Source organism: Centroberyx affinis, unplaced genomic scaffold (genome assembly GCF_046629955.1).
Source record: "Centroberyx affinis isolate AG114_WGS23_722 - 3 ecotype Tasmania unplaced genomic scaffold, CSIRO-AGI_Caff_v1 ptg000971l_1, whole genome shotgun sequence".
Classification (NCBI taxonomy): domain Eukaryota; kingdom Metazoa; phylum Chordata; class Actinopteri; order Beryciformes; family Berycidae; genus Centroberyx; species Centroberyx affinis.
In genome coordinates, this window is record NW_027279542.1 from 147,348 (window position 1) to 175,316 (window position 27,969).

General features: G+C 38.6%; 1 protein-coding gene across 1 annotated transcript in view; it reads right to left on the reverse strand.

Annotated features, from left to right (window-relative positions):
* LOC139646297 (DENN domain-containing protein 2D-like) overlaps positions 1-17,927 on the reverse strand; it is a 41,415-nt gene extending 23,488 nt beyond the window's left edge. The window contains exons 1-5 of the mRNA XM_071522285.1: positions 17,685-17,927; positions 9,992-10,061; positions 9,720-9,821; positions 9,466-9,531; positions 2,275-2,322 (exon numbers count right to left, since the gene is read on the reverse strand). Coding sequence (XP_071378386.1) covers positions 2,275-2,322; positions 9,466-9,531; positions 9,720-9,821; positions 9,992-10,058 — 283 coding nt within the window. The 5' untranslated portion in view covers positions 10,059-10,061; positions 17,685-17,927. The remainder of the gene's footprint in view (positions 1-2,274; positions 2,323-9,465; positions 9,532-9,719; positions 9,822-9,991; positions 10,062-17,684) is intronic.
* Positions 17,928-27,969: the final 10,042 nt, after the last annotated feature.

Genomic DNA, 27,969 nt, shown 5'->3' on the forward strand with positions numbered 1-27,969 from the left:
TACATTACCCAGTATCTACACTTTAGGCTTACAGCTAGTTCAGTATTGGTATCAATAGCAATACGCTAAAGGATGGCTGATGATCGTGGCTTCGAACCCTATACGACCCATAACACATGCACAGAAATTACATTGAGCCTCATGCAAGAACATTTTCGTATTCTTTCTTTCTATTACTTTTTTCGTGAGGTGGACTCATACGAGTATGCCACGTCAGATTCACCAAACGCTCGTATCTTCAGAAGATTGCCATAAATGACCTGTGTAAACATGATGAACGGCACCTGTTCTAAATGAACGCTCATTCACGAGAATTGTGAATTTGCATAATTGATGCCCCAATAATGCCATATAAGGTTAGGCATCCGGCCCCATTTATCGGGAAGCTTTATTCATAAAATGACATGGAAGACTAAGAAGAAGAATTCTACCAGCTCTGAGACTGAAGTCCTACTATCAGAAATAAATCAACGAAAGCATATAATATTTAATAGCATCAATAGTGGAATCAAAGGCCCTGCTAAAGCCAAGGAATGGGAAAAAATTACTTGTGCTGTTAATGCAGTGTTGTCTGTTGTGCGTTCCCCTTACTAAAAACAACTATAGTATTCCTATACATTTTAGACTAATACTAAATAAATATCACAACAAAACTATAATTCCCTATAGGAATATTGGTACGACTTTATATTACGGTGCTGAAAGAACAGGGTAGCTGCCGGATATTGCAAGACGAATGCGAGTACCGTCAATAGAACTTGCAGAAGTTACCAGGTGGTTAGTGCGCATTAGTCAGAGTTAGACAGTAGTTACAGTTACATCTCCCAGGAGGTATCATCCAGTTTCTTTTATTATTAGCAGTACCGAGCTTATAATTATCAACTGCTACCCGGTCCTTACAGGACATTTGGATAATTTCCCAGTGAAGAACCTCTTGGCATGGGGGTGAGTAGATAATGACTGAATTTTCATTTTTGGGTGAACTATTCCTTTAACCACATTAACATTATCAACTGGAGTAAAATAGACATATAGCTAGAAATAAGATTTATCTCCCTCTATAATGTGTTTTCCCCAATACAATCTAACATTGCATTTGTCTCACTTGAGTGAATGTCAAATAACCGGGCAATTATTAGTGTTTTTTGTTTTCTCTTTGTATTGAGCGCATTAACAGGCTACTGTGTAACCCGCAGGGATATTTTTGGATTGTATGTGGCTCTGGTAAAATAAATTACGCTCTACCTTCTTTTGAAAAAGCCAACAGTGCTCCCTTGCTATTTTTTCTTATGACTATAAGCACTGTCAAACAGGATAATCTCAACAATATAATACATTATACATTACAAAGTGTAATTTGTATAATAAAACTCATAATTTCTACAAAGTAATTAAAGAGATACAATCCATTAGTCAACAACAACGTTTTTTTGCTTTGGAGAACAGCAGATACATTTTACGTGACTCGTACAACAGGTCTGGGCCACTCATAAATGTTGTTGCTACCTAAGAGAAAATTCTAAATACGAGAAAATTGGTGAATGCGACAAGTTCTCTTAAATCGGTCTTACGAGTGATTTAAGAACGCATCTGTTCGTACTAGTGGTTCTTGCATGAGACCCAATGTGTGGGACGGTATATGAGTATGTAAACAAACTATAATCTATACATATCCTGGACTGAGGTATTATTCTTGGGCCCTCATCTTTACAGTATTAACAAAGCTCTTCCTTGATCACAAATTAACATTGTGATTAGACCAGGGGTGTAACAGTTCAGAAAACTCACGGCTCGGTTTGTATCACGGTTTTGGGGTCACAGGGTATATACAGTATATCTGGTGCACTGGGGGGTGGGGTTGGGGATTTTCATATCAGCACAGGCCTAGTTAGTAATGGTATCCAGCTGTAATGTCATCATATATTGACATGTAATTCTGACAACTGATTGGACAGACACTCTCTAGGGAGATCGGACCCACGTGGGAAGTGGGGGACACAGAATGTGGATCAGTGGTATGGCGCATACCATGTAAGCATAACATCCTGAGTTTGAAACCGGCATGGGACCTTTGTTGCATGTCATCCCCCTCTCTCCCGATCTTTCCTTTGCGAAAATGCCAAAAATAAATTGCTACTACCAGTTCTGAAACCTATATTTGGATAACCAAAGTTTTGAGAAAATATTTGAGAAAATGTAAATTACATTTGGCCTCAACGTTGAAAGAAGTATATGATGGCACAAATAGCCCACAAACAGCCTACATCTACTTACCCTCCTTCCCACCAACATCACAGACAATGTCCCTCATTGGCTGCTCACCTTGACAAAGGAGAGAAAGGTTAGATTAATAAAACAGCTCTGAGAGCCTCTTTCCCTTAGAATCTATGTTTTCTATATCGTTTTACATCCATTACTCCTAAAACAAAGAAGTATGTTTTCAGTTATCTATTTACATTGACTATTACCCTCAACAGTGGAGCAGCTTCAATAAACATTTGTTCCTGTTAACTCGGGTCAACACGGGTTAGTTTTTACAACACAGGTGTTCTATATTAAATCAATTAAAGTAGTACAAACAGTCTGACTCATTTGTTTGCTTCAGATTCTGAGAAAAGAATGGAAGTACTGATGCTGCATTCATGGCATATTGGAAAGACGGTAGATACAAGCTTCCTACAGCATTTGAATATACTGTTCACCTCAGCTTCCAGATGGCAAATATTACTGTACTAGAAAATACTGTTCACCTCAGCTTTCACATGGTAAGTACTACTAGGAAATGCTGTTCACCTAAGCTTTCAGCTGTAATTACTACTACATAATACATTCACTTCAGCCTTCAGATGGTAAATACTACTAGAAAATACTGTTTACCTCAGCCTTGTAGCAAAAGGGAAGGATTTAATTAAACATGCTTGGAATATTATATTTTTGATAAAGCATAATCATCATCATTATGGGGCACCACTGTATCTTGGGCCAAGGTCCTGTGATACAGAACCAAGGTAAGAGACCACTTAGGCTCTGCTAACGGAGCTGATTTGTGATCCAGGCCTATTTCAGACTAGCACATTCAATTAATTAATCTAAAGGAATACGTTCTTTTAGCTCTCAGAGGTTAGGCATTCCAGAAATGACTGTGAAGATTTGGTGTTTGCCTAAAATTGTGCAAAACATTATTTCATTCAATTAAAAAATATGCAAACAAATTATTTTATTAAACCTTAAATAATAGGCCACACAAAGGCTATGTGCACTTTATTATATCACGTACAGTGCACAGGGAAAAAAAAGATGAAAGACACATGCTATAGCCTAAATGATGAAAAATTGTTGTTTTTGAGTCTCATATGTACCCATCTGTTGCTGACATTCACATATACTTCAGTGATGTTTTTGTTTATCTGGAGCCTACATAGCGATGTTGTGGAATATTGCCAGTACTCTGCTTGAGAAGGAAGCCTGTAAGCCCGGGTTGAGGATGTAGGCATTTTTGTTGTGCAGAAATGTATGAGTGTGCTGTGGGGTGGGCATAAGTCAGCTTGTTGTAAGCCCCAACATTATGGGCACGGCATGATTTTAGGTTTTAGGTTGTCTTTTGTCTTCGTGCCACTCTCTGTGGTTACTTGCTTCAGGAAATTTTGTCAGTTTGTTTTGTCATATCACCATGTCCAACCATCTATTTTTTATCTATAAACATGAGGACCATGAGGTTTAGCTGAGCCTTTATACTATAATGTTGGTAAAAAAAAAAAAAAAAAAGGCAATGAAATCATTGATCGCGATTATTAGTGTGACAAATAATTGTCAGCTAATATAAAATTAGCCTTTAACCCACCCAGGCAAAGCACGGATTGCAATTGTCCATTGAGTCCTTGGCAGAATGCTCCATTTAAGTCAAGTGTTTGGTCAATTTTGAGAGTTTTGCACAGAGCGGGAAACAAGTTTTCTGCGCTGTGCAAGGCCAAGGCACATTTACGCCTGGTGACTCTCCAGTCAGGTGAGACCACATGGAATGTGGTCTCAGGGTTGTGACCCAGGGTTAACCCACCCAGGCAAAGCACGGATTGCAATTGTCCATTGAGTCCTTGGCAGAATGCTCCATTTAAGTCAAGTGTTTGGTCAATTTTGAGAGTTTTGCACAGAGCGGGAAACAAGTTTTCTGCGCTGTGCAAGGCCAAGGCACATTTACGCCTGGTGACTCTCCAGTCAGGTGAGACCACATGGAATGTGGTCTCAGGGTTGTGACCCAACAATACTGTGGTTTAGGTCCTTTGATCATATGGGCACAACCTGAGCTTGATTTGGTTTGCTGGGGTCATCTGCATTTTACGATGAGAAAGAGTGGTTGATCGACTCTTATCACAGCACTTCACTGCAGGTTATCAGTGGGGCCACAGGACTCACCACTGAGTGTAGCAGGATGACTCCACCATGAAAGAGGGGGGTCAACCTCTTGATGTCCCTACATGTAATTCGTCGTAATTAGTATTTAATAATTTTGATATTTTAGCATGTGTCTTCTCTATAGCTTTCGGATGGTAAATACTACTAGAAAATACTGTTCACAAAACTCTTAAAAAGCCATTCTAGGACACAACTATTTACTGGATATTTGGTTTGTGGTTGACATTGCAATGTTTGGTTTCCTGTAAAACATGAACTCAAACCACCTGACCACCTGAGGGCACCGCAGACTCTTGATGCTTTTAAAACCTTCCTTTTTAACAGAGCCTTTCCTTAACTTTGGTGTTGGTTTTATTTCTTTGTTTTCATGCATTATTTATAAACTTTTCCTTTTTAATCAGGCCTTTTTCCTTTGTGTTGCTTTTAATGATCTTTGCTGTTGGTTCATTTTATCTGTTTTTATGCACCTGTTTTTCCCATGGCGCAGCCGAGGGCATCACGAGTGAAATTCAGGCCAGGCAGTCAGTCAGTCAGTCAGTCAGTCAGTCAGTCAGTCAGTCAGGTAACGCTAAGTGAGATTAAGTGTATTATTATTATTATCATTATTATTATTATTATTCAAATGTATCACTCACTTAAATGCATGTGTGTTAAGGGTGAAAAAGTTGATCAGGATCAACCAAAGTCTACAGAACGTCATAAACACTTCCAATTCGCACTGAAGTAATTCTTACAGTTATTCCCGTATGATGTGAATGCAGCATAAGTACAACTGAATTTGTCCCAGACAACCTACAGTGTGAGTTGACTTCAGCAGGTCAGCCCACTGTAATTAAAGAGCCCACAGCTCACTTTCAATCTAGCTCACCTTGTTGGTTCAAGATACTGTAACAGCATACACTAAAGTGCAAGGTCCAAATGAGGACAATGCATAACTTCTGTTGACAGGGTAAGGTATTTGCATTAGCCAATAGGGAAATTAGCTCTATTTCTACAGCCAACAGCTGGCAGTCACAATTTTGCACACATGTAGTTGCCAAAAGAAAAAAAAGCAGGCATATTTTTTTTCCCTTTATGTACTATAACCAGTGTTGGGCAAGTTACTGAAAATGTGTAATTAGTTACAGTTACTACTTACTTCTCTCAAAAAGTAATTGAATTACTTTACCAATTACTGCATAATAAAAGTAATTAGTTACTAGGGAAAGTAACTTTTGCGTTACTTTTAAATGTCTACTTCAATTCTCTTATTACACATAGCTATATTATTTTAGTGTTGCTGTGGCACAGTGTGGGACAAGACAACTGTCCAATTTTATCTAACATTGTACCCATTATCACTATGATGAAAAGTAAGTAGTGGAACAATAAAACACAATAGATATGTTTTGATAGGCGTATTTATTGTAGCCTCGACAGGCCTTCAAATCAAGCATTAGTACACTGTGTGGGCTAATTTACCGCACCGGTAGCAGTGTTGCCAACTCTTTTCCAAGGAAGGTAGCTATTCCCAACACTGACTATAACAAGCCTACACAACTACTGCAGCACACAAACTCATCATGAACTTCTGGCTTTTTAAACACTGCAACCTCAGCATATGGAATGTCCTCCAGTGGTGAGGATTTCTAGCTTCAGACCTTAATATCACATATTGTTCTTGTCCTTCATAGTTATATTCATGAACAAGCATTTGCCAGTCCTACATGCCATAACCTTTTAATGTTACTGCAGTTCAACTGCAATGTGGGTGTAAATAACAGTCATGTATTAGCATAGGGTGTGCCCTTAGGCTATTGAACATGTTACAACATCTCTAGCAGCCTACCAGGCAGTCAGTTGTGTCTAAAGGGATTCTTCCAACTCTGCATTCTTCCAAGTTTGTCTGAAATAAATCCCCTTCACGTTATCTTGCATCAGAAAACAAAAACTTTACCTAGGTTTCAAATGTAATTTCACTGATGACCTTCATAAAATAGTATTCTCTAGATTCATGGGGTTAGCACACTGACTTTTTAACATTTACACCAATAGTTTCATCAGTCTGTAATCCATTTCTGTGTCAACAGCCACATTCCAGGCTTAATGTGCAGTCAGTCATTAAAGGACTCATGCAGGTCTGCTGTATAAAAGATGTTAAACTTCAAACATAAAGGGTCCCTTGGTACAACCAACAATGGTTACAACAGATGCCAATGGTTTAAACTGAATGCAACAGACAAATTGAGATTAAAAAATTACCCTGAGCCTATTTCTGACTGCAATAAAGCCATTGTAATCTACAGTTCATATGGCTAGAATTAGCCAATATCCTCTGTACAAAGCCATAGCCTACAATTAACTCCAGTAGCCTAAATAGCAAGGGGGTGATGGACATAAGTTAAATAATATACGCCACTTAATGCTACAACACACAGCTCAGAGCATCAAAGGGCAGGGTTGTAAGTTTGACAGGCTAAAAAGGTTTCCATTAGGCCACATAGTAGTTTGTTGGACTTTTGCAGTGACATACTGAACCATATGACATTGGCTAGGCCTAACTCTTTTAAAACACAATTACAGGACTGGAAAACAATATTTCGTGTTCAGTGTCTGCTAGCCCGATAACGTTCCATTCTCTTGTATGGAGAGATCACACCACACTCCAGTCAGAAATCTGTAAATTTTATGTTGCCTTACTTATCCTTAAAACACACACCTCAAAACACGTTAAATGTATAGGCTCCTAAGTATTAGATGACGTTCTTTAATTAGGCACGTAGGCTATATAATTCACCAAGCCGCACTAATTTCCATTAATTTTCAACTACAAATTTGGTTCGCCCGTTGCTCTCACAATCTTGTTCCACCATAACACGCTAGGGAGGGCCTTTACCAGCAGTGGAAGCCAATTTAAAAGTTGAAATTCTACTGAATATATAGGTTATAGGTGCTTCTTGGTGGATCACTTGTTACCAGTGGAATGATTCGTAAAATGTCTTAGCCTATATCATGCCCTATAGGTTTGCCGATAAGCAAGCATTAAACTGTCCGATTTTTGAATGCACTTTGCTAAAATGTATCGGTGCTAAACTATTATTTACAAATTCAATCAAGGCGATCAAATAAATTAGAGTGAATACAGTCTCGTCTCGTCTGTGTCGGCTGCCCAATACTCACTCCATCTGTTCTTGAAGTTAGTCAGCCCTGGTCCTCTTCTAATTCTCCTCGTCACCTCTCCACTCATTGCTGCTTAACTCCACAAACACTGTTTTTCTCTCAGATGTTTTTTTAGCAACAAAAACAACAACGGTAGTTTATCGTCTCCATTCCAGTACACATCCTGGCTCGCGCTCACTGTCACAGTCGGTTCAACGTGTTCCCCAACAACTGAAACTGCTCGAGTTCTGCACTGTGCTTGCGCGCGTCCACGCGGTCCTATGCTGCATTCACATCATATGGGAAAAATGAATTTCCTATTAGAGATTACCGTTCATCTCAGTTTACAACTTCTAAATACCGTTCACCTCAGTTTTCAGCGCATATATAGGCATACTGCAAAATAGCCTACTGTTCACCTCAGCTTTCACTTGGTAAATTCTACTAAAAAATAAGTTTTAGTCAGTTTTCAGATGGTAAATGGTACTAGAAAATGCTCCTTTTTCTTTTTATATTCGTTTAATCTATTGTTATAATATATGATTAGTCGTGTACCTGGTTGGTTAAGTTAAAAGCTTAACATATGAAATATGTTTTCTGGAATGTCTATGGAGAAAATGAATGAGAAATTTAGGGACCACACGTGTCCTGATGGCTTTAAAGGGGTTCTGTTTCATCTCGGTCAGCAGCCCACTTGGCCCATACAATTGTGTGTTGACCTTAATTCAACCAAGATTACCTAGGTTATCATACGTTCTAACCGGTTCTAACTACCATATGAGCGCTTCCAATTCATTGCTTTGAACAATCAAGACACAGCAGTTGGTTATTCCTGTAAGACATGAATGCAGCATTACTTCTCGCCCTGCGCTTCCTGTGCGCGTGAACAAGTCCATCGAAACGTGTGAGTCTCTGTAGGCCTAGTATATGGAAAAACAAATCTTATCTTATATCGTATCTTAATCTGAAAACAATGACACTTCTAGAGAATACTTTACCGTTGGTCCTTCACCGATATGGGTTTTTGAAGGCTGATACAATTAGCGCAATTTTTTTTATTTCCCCCAGAATTTTGTCTTGGGAGGGTTGAAAAGCCTAAAATCGGTTTCACTCTATTTTCAGTGGTGACACTTTCCAGAAGTGTTTCTTGATTGATCTACAGAAAATACTAAACTGTAACAAGCATGCATAAAACAATTGATGATAACCAGAGGCCGCTGGCACAAAGAGGCCCCTGAAGGACTATTTGTTTTGAAACCTAATATGCTCACCCAACATGCTCAGTCACCCAACATGCTAAATACTGCAGAATTCCCTGAAAATGGACTTCCCTGAAATAGATCCAATTTTCACAAGGAATTAATTCACTAAACCAGTGATTCTCATCCTTTTTCATATCAAGGACCCCTAATTTAGTCCACATTAGGGCCACGGACCCCAATTTGATGAAATTTTGTCTCTCTGACCCAAATCTGAGAATATTTTTTATTGTTAGGTATGATTTTGTCCAGAATTCCATGACGATCTCTATTGTATGTAGAGAGATAACAGTGAAACTATGATCAAAGGTGATTCAAACCCACATCCTTGTTGCTACGAGGCAACTTGTTGCTATGAGGCAACAGTGTAACAGTGTAACTGACCCACCATGCCACCAAAACGTCCAACGGCCACTTTGCCACCAAAACTTCCATACCTGCTTATATCCATTACATTTCTAACGTTTTTGATGTCTGATATTATTTGTTCAGTGTGATAAATTGTTAAACATAGGTCACTAAACTTCAATCTTAGAGGGGAACACTGGTCCTGAATGCTCCCTGATGGGATTTTTTTTTTAGATTTGGATCAAATTGATCAAATTTGGATTCACTTAAATTAAGTGCTAATTGGCACCCATGTTATTTTCTAACCTACCTGTCTTCCTCAGCTGGATCAGACAACTGTTTTGTTGTGAGGTACTCTCTTCATCTGGGACTCTCTCTAGGGTTAAAGGATGAAAGATGAGGTCAGAAGAACATGAAAAGTATGATTTACCAATAGATATTATTACAGATTGGTGCTCTTCATTATGGACAAGCAGTTCTTGGAGGAGAACTTCTGTGATTAGTGTTATGGTGGATCTGAAATAAGAGAAGTGGACTGACTGGGGATGGGAGTATGTTGTTTACCCTTTCTCCAGAATGTCTCTCGCACTGATGAGAAAGACTTCAACCGTCTCTGCCTTGTAAATCCTTGTAAATCAGTCTCTTCGGGAATACTTTGCCTTTTAGCTGAAATTTCACATTGACATAATGAGTTCAACCTAAATAAAAGGTTAAATGAAACACAGGTATTGTAATCATAAATGAGAAGTATAGACAGAAATGTTAGACATTTTAGATGACTGTAAAAGTATATGTACGACCAATTTAGCCAGTAGATGGAAGGAAACCAGTCTCACTTTTGAGGCGAAGAGATGAAAACCTGAAACTCCTCTTTGGCTTGTTTGGAGACATCTCTCCCTCCATTGTCTGTGAGAAAAGGAAACAAAAATAACTGAAATGTAAAAGAAAAGGTAAATGATAAAAACCTGTGAGTACAAGGAATATTAAGGATATTTTTCTGTTGTCATTGCTTTCATAATATATTATTATTATTATAATACCTATTGCAGTCTATCAGACCTATGTGTGCAACTGTGCACAGACTATTATGACATACTGTATTGTCTTTACTAGGCTATAATTGTTTGTTTGCTCCGTTGTGAACTTTGAAACTCTGTATTTAATCTGTGTACACAGTCTCCAACCCAAACTAGCAGGTAATACCAGTGTGATACCAGCTGAGGTTGTGAAATAGGGTTTCAAAGATTATTCCCATACCACTTACTGTAGGCTGTTGTGGCTTTGAAGAGAACATTAGTAGGGGAGAGTGGGGTAAGATGAGCCAGTTTTTACTCAAAATGTTATCTTGGCAAGGAAAAATGACACAGAACTAAAACAAATGCTTCCACCCATATTTCAGGATGTTGACTTTCAAATGAACTGGTAAGACTGCAGCTATATGAAAGAAGAATGAAAATACAACTTCTTAAATAAAAGTGGGCCCTTGGCTCAAGTGGGTAAGTTGAGCCACTTGGGGGCAAACTGAGCCACTGAATTATTCATGTTGGAGTCTGGATAAAATACAAATAAACTAATTCTATGTCAAATGAGATTGAAGACAATGTTATTTTTGTCTTATTTTTTTAATATTTTTTCTCATTACATTAATAAAGTCTTGAAAATAGAAGATTCAGAGCCACATTTTTAAAGAAAATGGACTTTGCTGCAAATTAAATGCAAATGTGTTTCTTAAACTGCAATCCAACAGCAACACATGGCTTTGTGTACACTCTAGGCTATTAAACAGCCATTTCAATATTCCCCAACAACTCAATATTCTATGACTTAACATTTTTTTATTGAGCAGAGCCCTAATAAAGCACATCACACATACTAATCAGCACAAACTTAACTTATGAACATGGAAACAAAATATAACAGAGACTGTGATGTAAAGTTTACAACCTTGTCTGTCTACTTAATTCTTGCATAACCCCTGGCTGTGAAGCCACACCTACTCAATATTTCATCTATCCAGGCTGCAGGGAAATACAAAATCAATTAAGGGCCACACATTCTCATGGCACCTTAATTGAATCAGGTGTGCAAAAGTAGATTTGGAGCTAAAAGTTGTCCTTGTGGACTGGGTTCATAAACACGGCTCTATATTGTTCAAGATACAAAACAGCTGCCATTTATAGCAAACCAAAATCACAGGACATTTATTTATTGAATGTATTTGTAAGGGACCATGTACAATGTAAAACATAAATATTACCATTTGCCAGATTTAGCTTAGAGCTAATTTTTATCTGCAGTCCCTTGGCAGGTCACAATTGAAAACATACAATCCACCCAATACAAACATACAACAGTAATACATAATAGACACTAGACATTGCAGTGTACAAGATATAAAAACCAATACAAAGTGCATGTGCTTTCAAAATTAAGCCAGTTACAATTAGTTGCAGTTACAGCATTACAGTTGCATGTTTGTTTAGCTATAAGACAGATTTTGGCTGTAAAACTGCTAAAAGAACCAGTGGCATGTCCAGGCCATTTTGACTGGCGTGGCCAAGGTGGGACACAGACTCAAGCCAGGGTGGCAGTGAGTGAGGCATTTAGCAAGGATGTAGGCAGGTCCCACTGCTGTGTGGGTGTAGTCGTGTTGAAAGGACATTTGAAAGGGAAAGGGAAGTGATGAATTTTTTAACGCAAGGCCCAGGTTGAAAAAAAAAAAAAACTGAATTATCCATAATGTTTTCAAGCATCACTATCTACTGTATGCATATAAAACAAGCACAGATCCTGTGCAGAATTGAACACACACGGCGTGTGTGTTCAATTCTACACACTGAAACACTTCAACACGGTTCAATTACCTAGTTCCAGTGGTGTAGTGGTGCCTGGAGAAGTGGGTATACTCTTAATTTATGCCCCAAATTTTTTTTTTTAAGCGGCCCGTCCAGCAAAGGATAAACGCCCTGTGTTATAAACAGTGACATGTAAGACTACTCTTGCATATTTAGTTCACCCAAAAATGGGCCAGTAGGCTAGTATTTGCACATTGTCACTTAACTTCTGCTGCTTGACTTCAGGGAGTAAGGATCATTATGAAATTAACATTAGCCACAGAACAGGTGCAGATTTTACAATCAATACTGGCCCACAGACTATAGGGTGAGACAACTACATAATTATGCATTTTGAGTGAACTATTCCTTATTCCTTAGTCCATCCACACATGAAAATTGGACAACTATTCTCTCACCTTGCAAGTAGTCTATGGGCCAGTAGTTTCTTTTGTAAACTGTCTCTTGGAACAGCTGATTTGCAGCAGATAGTGTAGGCCAGAGTGTGCCATCATTATAAAATTAACAGTATTTGTCAAGGGGCAGTTTGCAAATGTTAATTTCGTTGACGAATAATTTTCGTCATAGTTTTCGTCAACGAGATTTTTTCATTGACGAAAACGAGATAACTAAATAAAAAATAATTTATGATGACAAAAACTATCACAAAATGTATTGACAATTTCGTCAACGAATAAAAACGAGACGAAAATGTTAGGGAGAGACGAGTTGGGAAGAGATCCAAACAGAAGTAGTCTCTTTGTGCGGTCTCTCTCTCTCTCTCTGTCTCTCTTTCTCTTTGCAGCACACTACTGAATGATGCGCATCAGAGGGGATTTAGAAGTGGGTATACGCAATGCCGACTGAAAAATAAGTAGGTATACGCTGTATACCTGCGTATACCCTGCACTACACCACTGCCTAGTTCATTAACGTTACTTAAATACCACAAGATACAAGATAAGAATTGTAGGGCAGCAGAAGACGTGTTACACAGGCGAGTTTAGAGCAAATTGTGGAATGTAAGTTTCACTTTTGTTTTCACACCGGCAGACTCTGTGGATTGAATACAATGCTGCTGGTCTGCTGTCTGTGCATCTCCACATGACAAACATGATGTGATGTGCGCATCAGAGATCGATTTAGATCAATTTCTATACACTGACCAACTTGATTTTGTGCCTCTGTATGGGAAACACAGCATCTCACAGTCAAAGACGCCCTGTAGAGGCCATCTGATGAAGTGCATCATCATTAAGCATCCCTGACTGACTGACTGTCTGCGTGACCTGAACTTGCCTCGTGATGACCACAGTTGTGCCATTGGGAAAAAAGGCAGGCTACTGACATTACCTCTTGGTTTTCATCTTCAGGTGCTGCATTTATGTTTGCCACTCAGTTTGGTCACACTCAAGGGTAGCACATGGGGTGGCCAGTCAGATTTCAGGGGTGGCCCTTGCCCCAGGCTACCTAGACACGCCCCTGACTGGAACTCAATATGCAATATCAGCTGGAAGTGTGTTCCATTATTTAGTGTCCTTAATGCGGACTGTCCAAAAGCAGTGCGACGGAAGGCTACAGAGCATCTCCTCTTGAGGAAGTTCTAGAGGATTTAGTGGTGCTCTCTTCTCACAAAGTGACATGTAGTGGAGGAGGGGCGAGATTGTGTAAAACCTTGAAAACAAGACACACATTTGAATAAAATCTAAAATTCTCAAAAACTCAAGAAGTTGTGCTTTTGAAGTATATTACAATTTTTATCCAGTATTTTTAAAGTGTGTTTGTGTAAAGATTGCAGAGGTTTAATGACCATTTCTCCAACTTGTGGCACAATAGGAAGTGAGAAAAAATCATAGCATGCATGAATATCTTGGCAGCATCTACAGGAAAGACAGTTTCTAATTTGTTTAAAATTTGGTAAATTGTATTTGATAGTTTTTGTAATTTTTTTTAATGTGTTCGTTAAAATTGAGATTAGAGTCCAAAATGATATAGATATTTGTATTTCCCCCTGAATATGAATGTCTGCAAGAGGTGGTCGTTTTTGCTTTCACACAGTGTGAGCCACTGTGTGATCTTTGTCATGGCCATAGTAATCTTTGAAGCTTGTTCTGCTGTTTTAGCATGTGTGTACACAACAGTGTCATCTGCGTACATTTGTACCTTCATCCTATGACACTGTTGTGGAAGATAATTTATATAGACTAAATACCAAGGGACTGATCCTTGTGGCACACCCATTTTGCACTTCAAACTGCTTGAAAGCATGTTATTAACTTTTACACACTGTGTCCTATCTGATAAATATGAGGCCATCCATGACAGCGCTGCAGGGGAGAAATTAAACCTTTTAAGAAATTAAACATTGAGATGAGAACATTGTGATTAACTGTATCGAATGCTTTACGTAAATCTAACTACACCACCCTTGTCGAGCTTAGATTTTATTTTCTCTACAAGATAACAAGTGGTTTCAGTGGAGTGGTTCGTTCTGAAGCCAAATTGCATATGATGTAGGGGGAAATTGGTTGTATTAAGATGTGTAGTCAATTGATCAGTCACAGCTCTTTTAGCAACTTTAGAAATGATTGGCTGTTTCCCTTGTACCCTAAACTGTAAACCCCATGTAGATTTTGGCACACTGCTGTGAGATGGTTGATGTTTCTCCAGATTAGTTTGCCATTTCCTTTTACCTCATTCATAATACTGATATAAATGGGATTTAGCTATTCTCAGCCCTTTGAAAATCCTCATGTCTATATCTCATCTTGATTTTAATGCTTTTCTCAATGCTGAATCTCTCTTTTTCATCAATTTCCAATAATTGTCATTAAACCAGCGTGTATACCATTTGCTCAGATTTATTCTGAACCTTCTCAGAAAATCTTTCATTTATGAGATTAATTGTGGTTGTTAAGGTGTTACACCCCTTTTCCAGCTCATCAGAAGACATCAAATCATCCCAATTAAATATATTTAATTAATTCTCAAACTCAGACTGCTTACACTTAGGTATACGATAGACACAGTTTAACTTCCCTGCTGTGGTAGTCTGAAATCTTTTTTTTGTCAGATTTCTTGCAATTTAAGTCAAATTGTTATGATGAATTTTATGATTTTTTTATGTTTGCCTCCATCCCCCATAGCTCTCTCCAGCTGAGTTTCTTCTTTTCTACACTCTCCCACTTCATCCACTGGCCCTGCTTTGCCTGAGACACTGCCTTGGCACACCTTGCTGACTCCTCCTGTTGATGTATCTGATCTACAACCATCTGTCTCCTCTCTGTAGAAGTTGCCTTACTCCATAACGGTTGCCCTATCCCCAGGCCTAAGCCCCCTCGCCCTTTTTGCACCTGCCTTACAATATCCGTATGTCTTAGAGCTGACTGCGCTTGTTGCACTGCCTCTCTTGGGTTCCATTTCCGCTCTGCTAACACGGGAGGTGCTGCACTCCTGACTATTGGATCCTTAGATTCTGTCAGTGTCAACTCCAATCTTACATTTGCACATTTAAACTCCTCTGCTAGCCTAGATATAGGTAGTTCCAGAATTCCTTTCCCATACAAAGCTATACTACTAAGACAACATGGAACTCCAAGCCATTTCCTGACATATGAGCTGACCAGTCTCTCCAACTTCTCTACCCTTGACAGTGGTATCTCATTTACTGTCAGGGGCCACATTAGCCGAGGCAATAGGCCAAACTGCAAACACTACAACTTTAGCTTGCCCGGTAACTTTGATCTCTCTATGTCCTGAATACTTTCAACTATCTGCTGCCGAATCTCCTGAACCTGCTCCCTATCACTCAGATTTGTATCATACCACCTTCCTAGGCTTATGACAGGCTTCTCTAGAACTGTTGGTATAGCTTCCTCATCTATGACCATTCCCGAGCCATTTTGCTGAACCTAAATGAGCATCTTTTAAACCTGCAATAAGCAATATCACACCTTATAATCAATCCTGATACGAACATGTGCTATTTGGAGACAGAAACGGATTGGCCATGTGGAAGTTCTGGAGAAGTCCAGAACGGCCGCTTTTTCCGGGATGACCACCGGCGGCTGGCCACCGGCGGCTGGCCCGGCGCACACATTGCTAAGATGCTAAGACATGTCATTCATGGTTTTGGATGTTATGTGCTTACATGACAGTTGCAACCTGTTATCCTTGCCTCTCATAAAATTTGACACGACAAAACAAGCCGTGCACGAACAAAACGTGCAAGCAGGGCATGTATCGGTTGCCATGGTGATGACTGCTTCCAATTCTTGCTTTCGCTTATCTATTCAGCTTTAATAAACTGTAGTAGAATTTCACCCTGAAGGTCATTTTAAGAACAATGCACAGATATTTTCTACCATATTATTACCTTCCTATAGCTGTATTAAAAGTACCATAACTCATTTCAGGAGAAATGTTTTGAAATCTTATAATTTAATTCAGTTCTTAATTAAAAGGCATTAAAACCTTTCATCACATTTCGTACCATATTCTGAAGCACTTCCATCAAGTGTCCACTTGCCCTAGCTCTGGTATTAATGTCACAATAGCAATCATAGTTATGATGAATCACATAAATTTTACGTATCGGCACTGGGGAGAGAAGCTACAACAGCTAGGAAACAGACCAAAGACCAAAAAGGTAATGGTTAAGGTTAGGTGCAAGTGAAACTCTTTCAGCGGGGCTTTTCAGTTTGTGTGTGTATGACTAGGAGTGTAAACACGGAAGTAGAGGAGATTCACATGACCAGCTTCATGCAGGTCCGGATCCATGTAAATACATATGAATTACTATTGAAATGTAGAAAATAGACCTGCTTCATTTTACAGGTTCGGTACTATGTAAATACATATGAACGCAAATATGTTGTTGCATAATTATTTTTTTGTTAATGAACAGTTCATATGTTGTTAGTAATTGACAGTGCAATAACTAAATGGTAAGTTAGTCCAGTTAGACAATAACATCATTTAAGATCAAATAACGCAGCCACATTATTGTGTAAAAATTGGTTACATCAGTTTTTGTATCTTGGTCTTCATGGTATCCATTTTTGTGTCAATAAGTTAAAAACTGAAGAAGCCTACTATAAACTGTTTTTACAAAGTTCAAAATACCTGAAAATCTAATATTGTAGACCTTCATGGTTCCACAGGCAAATCTGTAGAACAAGAATAGCTGGATGTGTGTGTAAAGTGTCATGTTTCTGTGTTTAAAAAATAAACTAAGTTCACACCGTATCTGTAAGCAGTATGTATGGTGGTTATGCTCTTACCACAGGAAATGAAAGTGAAGTTGTGTGAATTGACAGCAGCCTGTCAGGATCAAACAGTTCCCTATCTTTACATTTCAACTATACTTCTTCATAGGAAAATATTACATTTGAACAAGAGAGAACAATGATATGGACAAGATCTTTCTATATCGTAGCTCTGGTTTTCTGTTCCCATTTTCCACCTATGAAATAGTACTCCTTAGTTTCTACCCCTAGTTTTTTTCTCTATTTTATTCTCTTCTATTTTAGATATAGATATCAATGAACTTATTTTGCCAATCTCTAAAGTTGTATTCCTTAAGTTGAATTCAGTCAGTATGAAAATGGCAATTGAATCACAGTCGATCCCATTCAAACAAGTGGTGCAACCTTGACAACACAAAGATCATGGTTCACGGAAATAACACACTCACCAAGTGTTGCGATGTCTCGTCTTGTCTGAGAGCAATATATTCACTGCGCTTTACATACACTATATCCACTAGCCTATATCTACTCACACACGCACTCACACACTACTGCTAATGTGAGCACGACCACTATTTTGTCCATCAGTACAAAATGTCCACATTAAAACTCTCCAGTTCAGTCTTTCTCAACCTGTAACCCTCTCTTTTTCTCTTTCACTGTCTATTCTGTGTGTGTATCTAGCAGTGTTATCAGTAACAGCAATGAGGCTGCAAGTGCATCTGTATGAGGAAGTGTGCAGTTGACGGACTTCAGCCTTAAACCCACAACCGGAATTTCCTCTTGCAGTGTAAAACAGTGTACTCACTGAGACAAATGGTGTGTGTGTGTGTGTGTCTGTGTGCGCGCGCATGTGTGTGTGAGATGTGTATTAAGAATGGTTGGATGCTGTGCTCCCTATTCATCTGCTTCTTAAACCAGTTGAAGCCAATTTATTCATATGAATTTGAGAGATACAATGAGAGATTTTGCTCCCACACAAGTAAACTCTGTGGGAAATCCTGAATACTTGTAATTTTAGGGAAGACATTTAGGCTTCAATCCAAAAATATCGGTATCAGCCTTCAAAAACCCTAGCCACAGCGGAGTATGCATGCTGCAGTTTTCTGTCATCATGCAAACATCAATGTTTACCGTGCTTAAAGTTAATAGTGTTAGTAACATCACGTTAATAGTGTAGTCATTTAGATTTCTCAAATTGTATAAAAGCATAGAGAGGAGGAATGAAAACCTGACGACTCTGGGGTCAGTTGCAGCCGCGGAGACCAACCACTGTTTTAGACCAGCAGTTCTAGACCTGCAGTTTCAGGGTTGGGGATGTGGGGATGATTGTGTTTGTATACTCTTATTGAGTACCATGTAATTTTCGTACTATTCTATCATTTTACTCACCTGCCCAGGGACTACGGGTGGAAATTAGCAATTTGCTAAAACCTGGTACATTACATCTCTCCTTGTTTTATAAGGTTAATGTTCTTTGTACTTTGTCCCTGTTCAAATAAAGAAATTCAAATTCAAAATTCAAATTCAAATTAAAAAATATGTAGAAAGTATGTAAATTATTTTTTTTGCATGTTTTATTCCCAATACATTTTGGGCTAAACTGGTGGACTGGTTTGTGTCAAGGGGTGTTTTTTTTTTAAATGTCACAAAAAAATTCCTTTGTGTGTGCTTTTGGAAAATACTAACTCTGAAATCCTTATTGTAATTATTACAGCCTAGCAAAACTCACAATTAATCAAGCAAAGATTTTGAAAGATGTGCTTTTGAAATCCCACCTCAAAGGCTGTTTTAACTAATGTCGGTTGTATATAGGCTTTTGTAATACTTTGCATATGACTGTATACAGCTGTAGCCTACAGTCATGCTGTTCTTACACAAAAAAAAACTAGTCTATGCCTTATACTTACTTCAGGAGGAGCCCCCCAACACTGTCCCCCCTCACCATACTCAACAGCACCGTGTCTGCTGTGAAAACCTTCAGGTTTCTGGGATCCACAATCTCCCAGGACCTAAAGTGGGCGTCCAACATAGACATACTCATCAAAAAGGCCCAGCAGAGGATATACTTCCTACGCCAGCTCAGGAAGTTCAACCTGCCTCAGGAGCTGCGGATCCAGTTCTACTGTGCAATAATACAGTCTGTTCTCTGCACATCCATCACTGTCTGGTTTGGATCGGCCACCAAACAGGACAGGAACAGACTACAAAGGACAGTCAGGACTGCAGAGAAAATCATTGGTGCCAACCTGCCCTCCATTCAGGACTTATACATCTCCAGAGTCAGGAAACGGGCAGGAAAATCACACCCTGAACACAACCTGTTCCCCTCCTCCCCTCTGGTAGGCGCTACAGAACACTGTACGCCAAAACAACAGACACAAGAACAGTTTCTTCCCACAGGCCATCACTCAGATGAACACTTAAATCAGTCACACAGTGACAGAAACTATACCTGTGCAATAAACCTACCTCATGTATATAATTACCCCCCCAAAAAAACAAAAAAGCAGAAGTGAAAGGCCCAGACCAGGGATTTCCTTCTGCTCCTCCTCCCCCATCATCATCATCTGTACAATTCTGATTGTGTATATAATGTGTGTATAATGTATGTAATGTGTAATAATAACTCATGTATATAATGCAACCTGTTACACCAACAACTCCATATTTATCCCAGCATCTTTGCACTCTGCACCATTGCACTATTGTCCTAGGGTTGTTTACATATGTATATATCTGTATATCTATATATCTATCTATCTATCTATCTATCTATATATGTATACATATATATACACATACTTTTTTTTATATATATATGCATATTTGTACATAGTATGTTTAGGTTTACCTCTGTTCATCTTGTTGTCCTTGTTTTTAGCTGTATATTTATTCTGTGTTAGTACACTGAGAGCAACGAAACACCGCAGTCAAGTTCCTTGTATGTGTACATACTTGGCCAATAAAGCTGATTCTGATTCTGATATAAACACACAATTTAAATATTCAATTAACAGTGCAAAATATTCATATTAGATTAACAATGGGTAAATTGCCAGTAAAATGCATCAAACAAAAGATCTTTTTCATGTTTTCCTTTAACACAAACAACAACAAAAACAGTTTAATGGGTTTATTTATTTATTTATTTCTGGTTATTGTGGGGTGATGTCCCGGGAAAGCCACCGGACAATCCCGACTTCTTCTTCTGTGAGAAGAAATACTAACAAAAAACAGAAACAACATTTTACAAACGTAGAATAGAAAGTCGTGCTAAAAGTACCTACATTAAAATAAAAATAAGTAACGTGAAGGGCTGGGTCGTTTGAGCAGTGAGTGTGGGTGGTGGTAATGCACCTTTTAAATTGTTTATCAACCGCCGTTAAACAAAACTGAAGAAGATGAAAAAGAGCAGTGAGTGTGCTGTCGGGAGTGTTCGGCTTGTTGACTCCTCGCCTGACTGCACTCGGCTACTCTTGTCTGCTCCAGGCGTGCAGGTAGTCATCTCAAATGAGCCTTCTAGTCGTTTCAACCTGCCCTCGTTGACTTCCCCTCAGCACTTAACCGAACTGAATAACTGAAGTGAACTTGCTGAGATCGACCCTTCGAGGGCCGAGGGAGCGAGTCAACAACGATGCAGACTTCACAAACGCATCTTATTATTTAGAGGATTTAGGCATATTTATGAAATTAACTCATCTGCAATATTTTATTACTCGTTGTTCTGTGTAATTAATATTTATTCTTATTATTAATTATTAGGCCTGCTTAAGTGCAAGTGCATTCCATTTAAAATATTCTGCTCCCCCCCGGACCCTGCCCCCCTGCTCTGCAAGTGGCCACTCGCGTTACATATGGTGCTACGTATTACCAAGTGCCGAGGGGAAGTGTAGGCTGGTTAAATGACTAATGAAACGCAGCTCAGGTCTAGAACTGCTGGTCTAAAACTGTGGTTGCGCTCCACGGCTGCAGCTGGATGGAGATGGTCAGGATGGCACATGACTGAAAACCACTGTAGCATGAGAAGGTAAAGGATCTCCATCTGCTGGACATTTTTGGTGGCATTTTCTTTGAGATCAGAGGCCCCATGTCATAGGCCCGCTCCTCACATGAAATCAAGAATTTACAGTAAAATCTTCAGTCTTTAATGATCCCCATGGGGAAATTGGGTTGTTGAAGCAGCAAATGGATGGAAGTGATAGGATCCAAGGGCCCAAGCATAATATGCCAAATATGACTGAAGATGCCTTTTAGAAGAAGAAGAAAATAAAATAAATACATCCCTTACTCAGCGCTTATAAGCTTGAATGAAGTATAATGGAAGTAGATACAGCTCATCGACATAAAAAGAAAAGTTAGAAAGTTTGGTAACAATGGTCAAATCACAAGCCAACAACATAGCACACACCACAGAAGTAATGTTTTGGATTTGGATTATTACATGTCCAATTAGCATGTGTAGCAAATTTCATGAGATTTGGTACATGGTTGTGATAAATACATTTTTCAAGAAGATATTAGAAGATTGCTTATATTTGCTATTATTTACCATATTGCCTTGTGTTTAAATTCTACACTGTGTTCATTCTCACATGGTCGGACTGCAAAATACACTCTTATCATAATAGGTTTTGCTCCAAAAGCAAATCAAATTCAACATGTCCTCTCTGATATGCCTCAACGGGAATAGATAATATAAACAAAATAATCTTCAGTGTACAGCATGTTACATAATGTTGACCAGCCTGATACATGCTCCCTGTTTGACACTATTTTCCTTACTCAAGGATAGAGATTACTGCCAAATACAAAGAGTACACACATATCGCTTCAAAAATCTATAGCGCAAAATGATATAGAAGCTATAGAAGTTATAAAAGTAATTCAGATTAATAGATACATTAATAGGAGAAAACATTAAAATGACATGACCATGTCCATGTCATGCATGTATCTCTTCAGAATGATTTGTTTCTGAGTCTTTCTGCTGTTACTCATCATGTCCTTCTTTCAGATGAGATAAGAAAGATTTTGTTTTCTGAGAGTGGATCAGTGCGTCAGTGTGGGAGTTATGGCCTTCAAATTGTAATGAGGGTATTTATTTGATTATAGTGCCATCATCTGGCCCATAAGGGGTTAGCTTTTTTGAGTAATAAGCCACCACCAATCTCTATCATTTTGCCAAACGTCAACATCATCTCAATGGAAATTGTGAAGAAAGAATAAGAAGAGATACTAAAAAAAAAAACTAAAAAAAACAAGAATACAGCTTGTTAACCAGTTAAAGTTGGGGCTGAACTTAATTTCAATGCATTATGCATTGAGGTGAAGGAACCCTCTGAAAGCGTTCCTTCACATTTTCTACAAATTTAGTCATGTGGGCTTAATAGGAGTAGGAACATAACATTGATCATGTTCAGTCAGTATGGGAGAGGGATCTGGGGACTGAGTATGAAGCAGACAATTGGGCTGAGTGCATCCTTGCCTGTAACAATATATTTTGCTGTAACAGATTTATGGAAACCAAATACAAAATCTCACACAGACAGGATAAAACCCCCTATATTCTTAATAAATTTCACCCCACCCAATCTCCTTCTTGCTTGAAGTGCAAAACAAAGACTGGTACTTACATACATTGCCTGTGGCTATGCCCCACCATTTGTAAATTCTGGTCATTACTAACTAAAGAACTAAATTCTATTTTACAAACTAGAATTGAAAAAACACCTGGTCTATTCCTGCTTAGTCTGCCCAACAAGAATCTGCCTCTTAATGCCTCCAATTTTGCTCCTCCAAAAATTGCTTGTTTTGGACAGAAAATTTATTCTTTTTAACTGGATTATGGATAAGCCTCCTACAGTCACTCAGTAGTAGTGAGGAAGACTGTGTACTAGATCCAAGGGTAGCCTAAAAATCTTTAATAGGCTATAGAAACCTGTAATCAACTACTTACCGGATTGGTGTACCTCAGGGCAACCACAAGGAACTCACTCTGCCTGAGCAGCCAATATCCATCTTTTATCATTGCTGTGTACTGTGCAAGGAAGTGTTTGTGCTGTGTTCTATAAGCTGTGAGAGGTGACCACAGAGGATGGATGGGTTGGGGGGGACAGGGGAAGGACAGTGTCTTTTTATGTTTGTTTGTTACATTTTCTTTATTAGATTGTTGCTTTTCTTTCTGCTGTACTTTTGTAAGCAAAATAGAGCATCACAAGGCAATTATGGTGTTCTGTTTGAATCTGTACAGTATGTACCTTATTAATGTTCCTGAATAAAGAGATTAGAATAAAGAAAAACACATTACATTGACCAATAGAACACAATAGAACTCTGAACACTCAATGAACATAGGACTGTAGTAAGGTACTGCTGTTATCTGGCCCTTTTGCGCTGGGGGCAAATGGGCCCCCAGTGCAAAAGGGCCAGAAGTAGGGCTAGGTTCCTTTTGACCGCTCTGGTGTGTCGTAGTGGCATGACAGACAGGCAGGTAATCAGTGGGAAAAACTGGGTCAGATTGGTGACTGTGGAATATTGTTAGTTAAAAACCTCCTTCTCCTTTAGCTAGGCGATTTCAGTGGCAGGCCCCTTCGCAGCTCTCTGAGGCCAGTGCAACTGCAGTTTGGAGATATGTTGAGTTGTACCACCTAAGGCCCTTGTTTTGTAGCAATAGTCTAATGGCTAGCTAATTCTATCATCATATCAAGTGGCTTCAGTGACAGGACAGCTCCCATTTGAAGCTCCCTGAGTCCCATACAGCTGCAGGTTGGATGTATGTTGCAACAAACGTGTTGGTTTGTAGTGTAATGTTGTAGTATTACTCTAGCATTTGTCCAATACTTGTTCTGTTCAGTTAAGTGGCTTCAGTGACAGGTCCGTTCTTGAGGCCTTCAATCTTATAAAACTGCTGTATTGAGTTTAATGGCTTCAGTGTCCTCTTAAGAGTGTTTCATACCATTCTTCAGGGGTGTGTGTTGTGCTCTAATATAGGCCTACTTACTATAGGCAGGCCTGGAGTGGGGTTGACCATACCCCTGCTGCTTGTTGTTAACCAGCTGTTTTGCTCTTTCGTTTTGTTCATTGTTTTATGTTCATTAGCTGGTTTTCTTTTGTTCACTTTTTCATTACTCAATATAGTTCTGTTGAATTTGTAAAAAATTAGTGTATTATCAACATTTTGCTTGTCCAGCTATTTTTCACTTCCATCTACCATCCATGTATAGACCTACTGTACCTCTCTCTGCCATATGCATAGTTGTTCCAACCACATTTTTACATATTTGAGTTTGAGTCAGGGGCCTGTGTCTCTGGAGAGTAGAGGTCCAGAAGTTCCCTCTCACTGCATGTTGTGGTAAGAATAACTCAGAGATCACAGTTTGAACACATAAAATAAGGTAAGTGACCCAAATTAAGTCCACCCAAATCTAAGTTTAATTGCAAACATGAAAAGTCCATAGTGGGCTTATAAGGTACATGTGTACCCTTTAAACCTGGATGCCTTCCTATTCACAGGAATATGTCCATGCATTTCCTTGCCAATTTAGCAAGGTTGTCACACTTGCCCTCATGAAACTCACAGTAGGCTTCCACTTTTTTCTCTGCCTACCCATTTCGTCCCTACAATGAAAATAAATTAAGTAATTCACGAATGGAAAGGATGTGTTCTGCGTTAAATGAATTCATTTAAGGCCTCTTAATATGAAGTACAATGGGTTTGGGCAAAGTGAGCTTATTAGGAACAACAGTGGGCCATGGCAAATCAACCTCACTAATTTATTATAGAATTCATGTAAACAAATAATATCTTAATAATGAATACAATGCATTATTTTTACAACTTAGATCATGCTTTTTAAAATTAGTGCAAAAAATAAAACAATTATTCTTCATGTGCTAATTGGCCTCCGAATGGCGCTGTTCCTATTACTGTAAGCCCACATGACAAAATTTATAGGTTCTAGTAACAGATATTTTTTGTGCTGAAGATGTATGCTGAAAGAAAATGTTTTCATTTAATATGGTCATCAACAGTTATCATTTTTTGTTGTTCTACAGCATCTATCTGTGTGACCACCATTCTATTCTACTCCCGCGCTAGCTCATGAATTCTATCTTTTGAAATACAAAATAATGCTTTTAAATACTAACACATCATATAAGGTGTCATTTAATTTATGAATCTCTTAATTTTATAATTCTTATCAATACTCACCGGTTTTGGTCCTCAAATCAGAGGAAAATGGCTTCTTGAGAGGACCACTCACAAGGCAAAGTTTTGGGGTCACTTCTAAAATGGCTTCTGCACAGTGGAGAACATGCTCATACATAACTCAAGAGCGAAAAATCCAATTCACTCCAAAAAGTAACATGACAGTAACAATTTGATATTTTTGCTATATTTCCTGTATTTTTTATATTTCAAAATAAAAGAGCAAGTGGGCTTATATGTACATGGGTATGTGGGTCACTTCCCCTATTTTTATATTATGTGTGTTTTCCACTACTGCATGCTTGTGTGCTTCACATTCACATGGCAGGCCTTAGGATTGCATCCCTGGCCAGGTGACCTTGCCCTCAACTTTTTTTATTGTGGCATGCAAGTTGTAAATGATATCTGCCAGTCATTTTAGTCTTTTAAACGTATTGTTGAATAAATCTATTTTACTAACTCAGTTTCATTTCAGCATTCTTTTAAAGCCCATAATCCGTTTAATTTAATAGACTATTTTTAATAGATTATTTTAGAACTGCAATGCTGTCTTGATTAACGCTGTTCATGAATATGTACATGCCACACAGTACAGTATATCACCAAACTTTTTCTCACTGGAGACACCACATAAAATAAGCATAAAGTATTCCCACATCACAGATTTGATGAGCTTGTCAAAAATATAAACTGTGTAAAAGGTTACCAACCTAACATGTATCCTTTTGGCCTGAGAAATAGAGTTCACCCATAGCCATGAGAATCAAATACAAGTGGGGCCTTTAATAGAAAAGCTTGGCATGGCAAGGCATGGGAGTGAATCATACTATCTAGTTGTGACGCAAGCAGCCACTAGGAGAAAGCTCTCCCCTTCAGTCTTATCTAGCCTCCTAGGCAGCTGTTACTGTGTTGCTATAATCAAAAGGCCACTTCCATCTTCCATCTGGCCTGAGAAGGGATGTTTCAGGGAGATGAAGTCTGGTTTGGACTGGCTTATACCTGCTGTAGTAGAGAGGAGCAACTGGATCTGATGACTTGTGTTTAAGAATTTAAAAAAGTACATATGTACTTTATGTGTAGTCTTACTTTTTGAGTTTTGTTTGGAATCAGTGATTACTTTTACTTACATGGCTTTTGACTGAAGTATTGTACTTCGCTAGATTGTAAATCATGTCTGTTAAAGGTACAAATTTTGTAGGCTCTCCACAAGCGTTTCATCAGAAACTTGACAATGGTAAATTATTGTGCAGTTGTGGAGCCATTAGCAGTGAATGGTCAGTCAACAGACAACAGGAGTATAATCTGGTTTTACTGAAATATTTAGATCAGAAGAATCTCATGGGTCAGTAACTCACATTCAGGAAAACGTTTTTGCTGCGATGCTATAGCACTACTAGAAAGCCTGTGTGCCACTCTTTCTGCCACTCTTTCAATTTAAATTCAACAGCTTGAGGGAAATGCTGAATCACATTCCAGGAGGCAGAATATTCAGATAATCTGAATAAAGGATGATGAAAATGGCAATCTCAAATTCATCCAGGCGCTACTCGGAGAAGAGAACTTCAATAAACCAAATAAATAAAGTGGACCATGTGCACCACACTTGCCTTGCACCCCAAGTCGGCCCTTCAGTGCACACCTACATCATGACTCGGTTAAAGAAATGATTTTGCATACATGAAATGAAATGAAATGATTTTGCAGCTGGCCAGGCAGAAAGCCTGGCCAGCTGCCAGGCAGTATGTATTCAATACAATGGATCTGACGGCTTCATATATCAGGACCTGGGCCCAACGATCATTAAATATGACAATGATTTGACATGGTCTGGGAGAGATGCAAGGTGGCCTCACACCCTGAAGGCTTTGTTGTGTCAGTACAGGAGCTTCGACAACATGGGGCATCCAATGATGTTTGTGAATGAGAATCAGGTGATACACTAGCCTTGCCTCAAAGTACATATTCATGTCCTTATGACTGAAGTGTTGGAACAATTGAGCCACTGTTGTCTCCTTCCACAAGGGGACTGTAACAACGCATTATGTAATAACACTGCATTATGTAATAACTCGACAAAATACATTTTCACTTCATTATGTAATAACATCCGCATTTTGTAATAATCTGCCGCATTTTGTAATACACAGCCTGAAAGTAATATGTAATAGATTATTACATATTGCGGTGGTTATTACAAAATATGGGAGTTACATAATGCACTGTATTATTACATTTTCATCATAAAAAAAGTGCAACTCCCGCATTTTGTAATAACCACCACAATATGTAATAATTTATTACAAAATGTGGGGAAATTTATTACATATTGCGTTCAGGCTGTGTATTACAAAATGCGGCAGATTATTACAAAATGCGGGTGTTATTACATAATGAAGTGAAAATGTATTACATTTTGTCGAGTTATTACATAATGCGGTGTTATTACATAATGCGTTGTTACAGGGACACCACGACGTCAGATGGTTGAACTGATTTGACATTTTTACTCACTGGCCATA